General features: G+C 39.9%; 2 protein-coding genes across 2 annotated transcripts; one reads left to right on the forward strand and one right to left on the reverse strand.

Moving 5' to 3' along the window:
* Window positions 1-829: 829 nt before the first annotated feature.
* On the forward strand, window positions 830-5581 carry DIO1 (iodothyronine deiodinase 1). The gene is made up of 4 exons (XM_082766214.1): window positions 830-1392; window positions 2881-3024; window positions 4235-4434; window positions 4914-5581. Exons 1-4 carry the CDS (start codon window positions 1062-1064, stop codon window positions 4977-4979), a joined length of 741 nt encoding a protein of 246 aa, XP_082622340.1. The 5' UTR covers window positions 830-1061; the 3' UTR covers window positions 4980-5581.
* A 135-nt stretch (window positions 5582-5716) lies between these two features.
* IFT25 (intraflagellar transport 25) lies at window positions 5717-9380 on the reverse strand. The gene is made up of 5 exons (XM_082766215.1): window positions 9247-9380; window positions 8944-9050; window positions 8206-8274; window positions 6939-6982; window positions 5717-6441 (listed from the first exon to the last, which is right to left on the reverse strand). Exons 1-5 carry the CDS (start codon window positions 9342-9344, stop codon window positions 6334-6336), a joined length of 426 nt encoding a protein of 141 aa, XP_082622341.1. The 5' UTR covers window positions 9345-9380; the 3' UTR covers window positions 5717-6333.
* Between the last annotated feature and the right edge of the window lie 19 nt (window positions 9381-9399).

Below are 9399 nucleotides of genomic sequence, written 5' to 3' on the forward strand. Positions count from 1 at the left end.
GTAAACATACACAGTAATATATGGGTATTTAAATGGATACAATACCGATTTTTATATGTTTATATATAAAATGCAGTCTATATTCTGCAAATACAAATACAGTGTGTATTTTATATATAAATATATATGGTAATATATATGTATTTTAAAGTATTATATGGGTAAAATACATTATTACATATATACAAAATACATGTGTATTTTGTGTCTGTTTTAAATAAATATACACACATATATAATTTTATATAAAATACACACGTGTATATAAAATACAAACAAATATACATAAAATACTTTTCATATCTATACATATACATATATGTATAGATAAATATATGGTAAAATATATGTTTATACATATATATGTATGTAAAATGTATATATACATATGTGTCCATATAAAATATGGACACATATAAAATGTGTGTATATATATAAAATATATGTACACATATATGTATATATACATTTTTATACAATAAAAAAATATATTTTTATAAAATATATGTATACATATATGTATATATACATTTTTACATATATATATATAAGGTACTTTTCTGGGTGTCCTCCCCGCCTGTGTGACGAGTCCCAGTGCACGGCAGCGCAGCACACACCACGCTACCCCAATGCCATCGGCCGCATCACCCCCGAGGCCCCCACCATGGACATGGGTGGCTCCCGAGCCTGGAGGCGTAGGTTGAAGTGCCTCAGCGCTGACAGGCCCAGCCCTGGGGCACCATTCCCCTAATTTTTGTTTTTAATCCGGGAGAACATCCCAAAGCGGCCCTGCTCGTTTCTAACACACACGATTTCCCTGAACAAGCCTTGCAGCTGTGCAGCCCACCTTAGAGCCCTGCCCTGGTGCAAGCAGAGGAGCTCCACGGGCAGGTTCCTCGCTCCCAGACACGTGGAGTCCACAGGGAGGTGAAGGGAGGCCAGGCCAGGCAGAAATTGGGCCAAAATGCCTCGGGCCACGTGAACGCCTTTCCTCCCCACCTCGCTACCTTTGCCCCTGCTGCCTCGCTGCATTCCCATCGGAAGCCCTCACCTGCAGCACGATGTGGAGCGTCAGGCTGCTGCTACGGAAAGCCCTCATTCTTCTGCACGTCACCGCGAGCGTTGTCGTCGGCAAAACGCTGATGGTGCTGTTCCCCAACGCCATGAAAAGGCACATCCTAAAACAAGGCGAGAAGAGCAGAATGAACCAGAACCCCAAGTTCAGCTACGAGAACTGGGGCCCGACCTTCTTCAGCTTCCAGTATTTACTCTTCGTGCTCAAGGTGAAGTGGAAGAGGCTGGAGGACGAAGCCTACGAGGGACAGCCTGCTCCCAACACGCCAGTGGTGACATCTCAGGGGGACGTCCGGCACCTCTTCGACTTCATGCAAGGTCAGTCAACATTCTTGCAATGGTTTGGGTGTGATAAAATGGTTGGTGAGGACAAGAGGCTGCGAGGGGACAGGGACAATCAGGGAACGTGCTGCATCTTTCCCATCAAATGAACAACGCCAGCCTGCTCTGCTGTGTTGTGTGCACTCACGCCAGCTGCCTGCCTCTTGATTTTCTAAAATGACCTGCTTATTGTCCTGGATACAACATCCCTGCACGCCAGTAAGCTTGTGAACCTCTTGCAAAAGCTGGCTCTGTCTGGAAATGGCTCCTTTTGACAGCAAAAGTGATAATTTGTTTTAGGGGGAGAAGATCCAGAGTCAGAACCGGGTGCAGTGAGTCACGACCATTGGCTGCCATTCCCTGTACATACACAAAGTCCCATGCCAGCTCCGAAAGCCAGAATAGATCCTAGAAACTAGAAAGCACACAGTGTTTTTGCAGATTTAAAGCAGCTAGAAATGAGGCAGAAGAAAAAGAAGTTGCTTTGTACTTTGTCCGCTGCCTCCCACCGAGATCTCTGCAGAACGTGGAATTAATCATTAAGCAGCAGCGTCTGTCCCCATGGGAAGCATTAAACCCTTCTCTCTCTTTATTTATATATAAAATAGGGTTGCACAATTCGAGGTACACAATATCTACAGAAAGGTACCCCTGCTATTAGATTCTTTAAGATGCAAAATATGCTGGCAGCACTTTCTTGAAGCTAAGCCCAGCCAGAATGAAGATCTTGAACATGCTTGAGATAATTTAGCATGGCCATGGACTAAAAATCCTGCAAGTTCTCTTAAACTGAGGCCTTGCAATCGATAATGCAGATGCAAACACATGGGTACACCCTGTGTTAATCTGTAAGCAACTGCACAGATACTTTTGCCAGGGGCTTGTGTAACATTAGTTTAATAAAGGCATAACCAAAGTTCTGTTTGGACAGGAAATTGCAGAAATCCATTGAAAGCAGGAACGCCTGTGGTGCATGACTGAGAAGTCTGCAGCTTCCACTCGGCTCAGCTAGAGCTGACACCTCTGAAAAAAGTCAAGACATCCAGTTGAGTCAACAGAATTAGGAATCTGTGCTTAGATGTCCATCCCTGAATCACTGTCTGTTGAGAAACCTTGCAAACGATCATGCTAAATAGTTTTCAAAGTCCTTAGCATGAAAGATCCTGGGGAGGCTGCCAGGCACTACATGCTGTATATCCATTTTGGAGCAGCTTGCTATCCCAAAATGCTGGTGACTTGAGAAATGGTTGTCATGGGGAAGGCACAAGATGTGTCTCTGTCAGGTACCTTCTGCCTTCACTGGGCTTTGCACATAAAGGCCCCTCCTTGGTTAAGCTCACTGTTGGATCCTGCACTGGTCAGTGCCAGGCTAAGGGACAGAAAGCATCTTGGTGCTTGTTTTGCATAGAAACTTGGTGATACATTCGTTCTGCTGCCTCTCTCCCACCACCAACTTAACCAGAGTGTCCCCTGGTTTTCTCCTAGGTAACCGGCCTTTAATCCTGAATTTTGGAAGTTGCACCTGACCTTCATTTATGTTAAAATTTGATGAGTTCAACAAGCTCGTCAAAGATTTCAGCTCGATAGCAGATTTCCTTATCATCTACATCGAAGAAGCTCACGCAGCAGGTACAGTACAAACATATTAATGCCTACCCTAACTTCAGATATGCATCATTCCTGTTAGAAAAACATTTTAGCAAAGGAGTTAACTACAAACAGCAAAGAAATCTTCCTAAAATCAAAAGTGGCCACACCAAATCTAGGCACCAGTTTGCATCCCTGATTCTCCCAACGATTTTACTCGCACATCTGACTTCACACTGAAATACTCCTGTTGAAGATGCTTATCTCTGTGAAGGGAAGCACATAGTTAAATCTGTGCAAAACTTCCTCCCAGTTGTAGCAGAGCTCCTCTTGAAAAATATGAACAAAAATGAAAAGAGCCTTTCATAGAACAAAGGTTAAGTGTGCAATGGCAGCATGTGTTATGTGTTTTAAAAACAAAACAGTGTAGTTTTTGTAAATCATTTTTAATGTGTCAAGAACAGGATGCAGACTTTAATTAAAAAATAGCAAACAAACTGCACACACTCTTTTATCTACACTGGACTAAGTAACATGCTGGCAGAGATTTTTATCCCAGGGTTAAGGTGGTTTTCTAAAAGGCAACGTTTACAGTTTTCAAGTTTTCTAACACTGCATCACTTAGAGCTCTTGAGAAACAGACAGCCAAGCCACCAAAATCTTTTGTTTCCTCTTTCCTAGGAAGTTATATGCAAATGTTTATTTGCATATTTCTAAAAAACAAGGAGGGGCCTTCTCTCTTGCATATTTCAGTTATCAGATCTAAAATTAATTTTATAGGCTTAATGAGTAGAATCAAGCTGAATGAACAACACTATTGCTGAGACTGCTAAATGAACAGGTAACAGCTGATAATCAGCTTATAATTTAAAAATCTCCTTCTCTGCACCAATCATTTTGGCAAACTTTATCTGGATGGGATGCATCTCCCACACCTGGTATCTTTCCAGGCTTGATTTACGTGGGAAAATTTCAGCTAAAATACATCAAGTATTTCTGAATCCAGGGCAAGGAAGAAATGCAGTTTGTTCAAATTAAAGTAGGGAAACAAACAAAGACACATGATTACTTACCTGCAAAGCTGTAGTGTTCTCCTACTCTGAAGGGGACCTTAATTTCATGGCAAGTTTTGGTGTTAGAAGTAAATTGCATTATTCTTTTAACACAGTTTTGGTACGTGACACACAGGACATCTCCACCCCAATGTCTATTCCAAATGTTCCTTGCTAAACACCTTTCTCATTTGTTCCAGACGGATGGGCTTTTAAAAACAATATCGTTATTAACAATCACAGAAGCCTTGAAGATCGAAAAATTGCAGCACAATTTCTTCAGAAAAATAGTCCTTTATGTCCAGTGGTTTTAGACACTATGGAAAACCTCAGCAGTTCAAAATACGCTGCACTGCCAGAAAGACTGTATCTGCTTCAAGAGGGGAAGGTTATCTACAAGGTAAAACCCACCAACAATAATGGGCACAATACATTTAGATTCTCAACTTTTAAAATAAGAATGTTTTGTATTTTATGCAAGTATTTCATTCTATTTCATAGTTGCTAATTACACAATGCACTTTAACTGTGGAAAAAAAGAAAAGGCCTTGCAGTAAAACCAGTCTGGGCCTTTGCAGTGTACATATTTGATGTACACCTCAGTCCTGCTCAAATATTTATCCCACGGCTCATTAGAAAACCTAGCTACGTCTAAGCTGTGAGATCCAGGAACACTCCCCAGCTCCAGGATCCCAGCACTGGCCCTGCCCCAGCTACACAGCAGGGTGTGACCTGTGCGCATACCACCTCCTATGCGACAGCTGCCAAGCAAAAGAAACCCAAGTACACCTACCCACAGCTCTGATTTAACTGCTGTGCTCTAAAGGACTTCTGCTCTGTGTATTTGAGCATTACTGTATAATTTTATTGCCTTTGCAGGGAGGAGTGGGGCCTTGGAACTATCACCCCCAGGAAATACGCGCCATCCTGGAAAAACTGAAATAGAAAAAGAAAGAAGAGGACTTCAGAGTAAAGACTAGCTGGATAAAAAAAAGCTCAATGAATAAGTTTTCATGGACATAACTGTTTTAAAAAAAATACAAATAACAGACCACCTAGACAGGGAATAACACATGCATCTAAAGAGCATTTACAGTGTGGTTCATCATTTATTTGTCTGGAGGTTTCCAGGTTTCATCGCTACAACCTCATCTATCACATTGTAGTGTCTTACTACACTTATACCAGCAGCAGTAACAAACAGTAGCTGAGCTATTAGGATTGGATATCGACATTTACATTCCTAAGGAATACCATGCAGGATAAACCTCAGGGGTGGTGATATTTGCAAAAGTCAACTGGCATGCAAAACAACCAATTTCACATTAATAAGTTTCTCTCTCTCTTGTACACATCCAATTTTCTTAAACGTTCACTTCCACAGACTTCAGAAGGCTTCTGAATAAGACAATCTCTATTAACATTTGTTTCTATTAATATTTGTTATGACAGTCATAGCTTAAAGCGCAGACAGCTGTGACCTGATTTTAGAAAATATTTATAGAAACAAAGGATTGATCTGCAATTATTAAAAAACTATCAGAGCATTGTATGGCTCCAGCTTGTTTTTCCCCTCCGGTTATTTATAAGCATTAGTAGACGTTTATACACATCCTATTATTCTTGCACAGTTTCTTTTGAGTTAATGAGGTTTCCAGTTTTAGAACTTTTGAATAACTTCTTTGAGAGTAAGAAGTAATGCCTCCCATGTAAGTATTTCATATTTTCTTCCATTCAACTCAGGGTGCAAGGGAAACATCTCACAGGAAACTGGGTTTTAATTCATAAATTAAGAAAGCCTGACCTAAACACAATGATTTAAATGGACTTAGCTATGTTTAAGTATTCTTGATAACACTCCAGATTATAAAGCTAGACAGCTGTTACTATAATTAAGGACATCTAAGCACAGACTCTTAATTCTGTTCATGAACCAACTGGACATGTCTTGACTTTTTTCAGAGGTGTCCGCTCTAGCTGAGCCGAGTGGAAGCTGCAGACTTCTCAGTCATGCACCACAGGCGTTTCTGCTTTCCATATATTTCTGCAATTTCCTGTCCAAACAGAACTCTGGCTATGTATTTATAAAACTAATGTTACACAAGCCCCTGGCAAAAGTATCTATGCAGTTGCTTACCAATTAACTGCATTACATACATTAAACTAGTGGTGAATACACACTGCATCTGTATCTTTGAAAAGCACTTTAATACGAAGTTTTAATAATAAATATTCCCTGCAATACAGATATCAAAATATAATACAAAAAGGAAAAAAAAGGTACAAATTTAAGCTGGACTTAAGCGTTTTCTGCTGTGCCCTCTGCCATCACCCTGTGCACTGATACAAAATGATCAAAGGCAGACTTGATGATGAACCGCAAGTAAGTGGCTGGGAATTCAGGAAGCTGTAGAAGACAAAAAAAAAAAAAAAAAAAGTTAATTTTAGTCTCTGTAGTAACATAACTATCAAACTATTTGCAGAAGTTTGTTAGAAGAACCTGTGTTCCTATGTCTGTTTCCAAATTACACATAAATCATGGTGTTCTAAAAAATTTAGCCAGCTTCAGAGATTCTTTAGGAGACCAATTAAAAACAGTTGTCCCTCCCCACCCCTGAATATTGATTGCAGCCTTCACCACAACAATTCAGGGAGGAAAGACCACCATTCTTCTGGAAGGAGCTCCTTCACACAGGAGCAGTAGTTAGGTGCAACTTCATACCCCAATCTACAGAGGAGCAGCAGGAAAGTGGAGTCTTATGTCCTGATCTATGAATTCCCAAATCTAATGTTGAGTTAACAATAATTATAAATAAACATGTTTTGATTTTTCATGGTTTCCACCCAGTTAGCCTAGACAACCTATTCCATGAAGCACTGCTGGTGTATCCTGTAAATACTCACTGGAAATTCTTCCATCTGAAGCTGTCCTTCTGTGTGTTGCAAATCTAGAAAATACATATTTTCAGCAAATAATGAGTAACAGTGCACAATGCTGTGAAAAAAATTCACTGGATGTCAGAGTTCATGGGAGTTTAAGGAGCAGGAAGTCACACAACATACAGAAATTGTTCTTTACAAGGTTAATTAAGAGAACAAATACTCTTTGCAATATCCAAGTGTAAAAATATAATTCATTACATTGCTTTATAAAACATCACCCAAGGGGCATTAAAAACAACATAATAATGCAGGAAATGGCACTCTATTATACTATGTAAGTCTGATTTTAATTTTTGGAACAAAAAAGATTGTACAAGTAGGCTCGAGCAGTTCTACATCATTTTACATCTCCAAACAGCTAATCAGAACATCAGTGTTCATAAACTTTATTTAAATTTGTCTATTAAACAAATATCTAATAACATCATCATCAAGCCAGACCTGAATACTCAACAGACATGGAGTTAAAATGACTCACTGGAAAAATCCAGAGTGCACCAATGATAAAAAGGATGGTTTTATCTGTACGTCTCAGTAGAACCTATATAAAATCTAAGATCAATTTTACAAGCATAATTTTTTACACACTATGCAAACTTAGTGAAAGGCATAAAACTAAGATTTAACAATAGAAAAAAATGTATTGTTTCCTGGTGCATTTGTGTACCATTAGCCATCTGAAAATGCAGTTTTCAAGTTGAGAAAATGGCACTGTATAGCACCAGGCTACATGCCAGGAAACATTATTAATTTCCAACATGCCCATATTCTCACTTGATGTCCAAAGAAATCAATGGGGAACTCCAAAAATTTGGTATCATTTATGCAAGAAGTGATAGCTCCCCCCAGAAGGTGCACCACTAGCATTTTTAAGGCAACTATGGTCAAAATGTAAATGCTTTACTGTGAAAGTTACTCTGTACTACAATACTACAAGGAATTTTTGCAGGAAAACAGGGATTCCAGTGAAATTTAAAAAAACTAATCAATATTAACTGAAATTATCAGAAGAAATCTAGGTCACAAGGCTCTACCAAAGCCTGACAATGTGACTAGTCTTGTTCTCAGATACGTGCTGGGATAATAACAATAAAAGTCAATTGGAATCCTTCCTGGTTTGCCTAACAAAAGCTTTGTTATTCAAAAACTTTGAAATAAGTCAATCAGCAAATGCACAGATCGATATCACTCCCACAAAACCCCACCCACTTCAGATTCAGAATCTCACCTTTTTCAACGCACTGTTCGAAATCTACTGGGTCTTTAGATATGCTTCTTTCAATCCTCAAGGTCCGCACTAAAATACATAGCATTTAAAATATAAACATAAATTTTGCAGTTTATTTAAAATGATATTTATTGCATCACTTTCCATCTACAAACCATCAGTATTAACTAATCCATTGTTCCTCTAGTTAAGGGACTAGGACTGCAATAAAACCATCACACTCCTGTTTCAGGTTGGACAAACAAGGACAAGTTTTCATTTTGTGTTGTGCAGCCTCTGCTGACAGTCAAGCTCCTGTACCCATGCTCTCACCTTGTAACAGTGCTTTTGATCTTACACCTCACATTTTCCCTCACCTTATTTTAGAAAATAAAATTCAGAGTTGCTATACACAATTATAAAAATCAGTATTAAAAATAAATCATTAAAATAGTAAGTATTGCGGTTTTATCCATAAAATTAGATCAGCCACCACTGTACTACAGAAGTTAACTAGAAGATCAATACAAGGTTGCTATGAGAACGCAGTAACAACTGCAGCTGGGGCAGATTGGCCATCTTTTTCTGACACATTTATGAAAAACTTTGGACATGCAAGACAAGTGTTTTGCTAAGCTGTACCTTTATTAACATGTTAAAAGCAACTAGTTAAATATACGAGGCTACTGAGAGAACGTGCATGTAAGCGAATACATTTTGAATAATCTGTACTGCGTACTGCAATACACGAAGCCTTACCCAAGTAACACTGGATGGCGACTTTGCTGATTTTTACACATTTAGGAAAACCAATAATGAATTCCTGCGGGAACATTCCTGTCGTCGTCCAGAACGTTTCAGAACTTCTGTGGAGAAAAAGAAAACCACACAGGACTATTTATAGCAGCCTCGAAAGAAATTTTTTAAATAAATAAAGAATGCGAGGCCGTTATTATTGGGGAAGATTTTAATTTGCGTTGTGGGGGCAGAAAATATTCCAGCTAGGAGAGGCACCGCGCTGCCAGGGGACCCCCCCCTCAGGGCCCCTCTCGCCGCCCTCACCCGTCCGCCATGTTCTCGGCGGGGTGCTGCGGGTCGCTGGAGGTGGCCAGGACGAGGGCAGCGCCCGCCGAGCTCCGGCACCAGTCGGTGGCCCCCATCTGGGACCGGGAGCGGAGGGGATGGCCGAGCCCGGTGCTGCCGGTACCGGGCAGC

Source organism: Aythya marila (genome assembly GCF_965140915.1).
Source record: "Aythya marila genome assembly, chromosome: 8".
Classification (NCBI taxonomy): Eukaryota; Metazoa; Chordata; class Aves; order Anseriformes; family Anatidae; genus Aythya; species Aythya marila.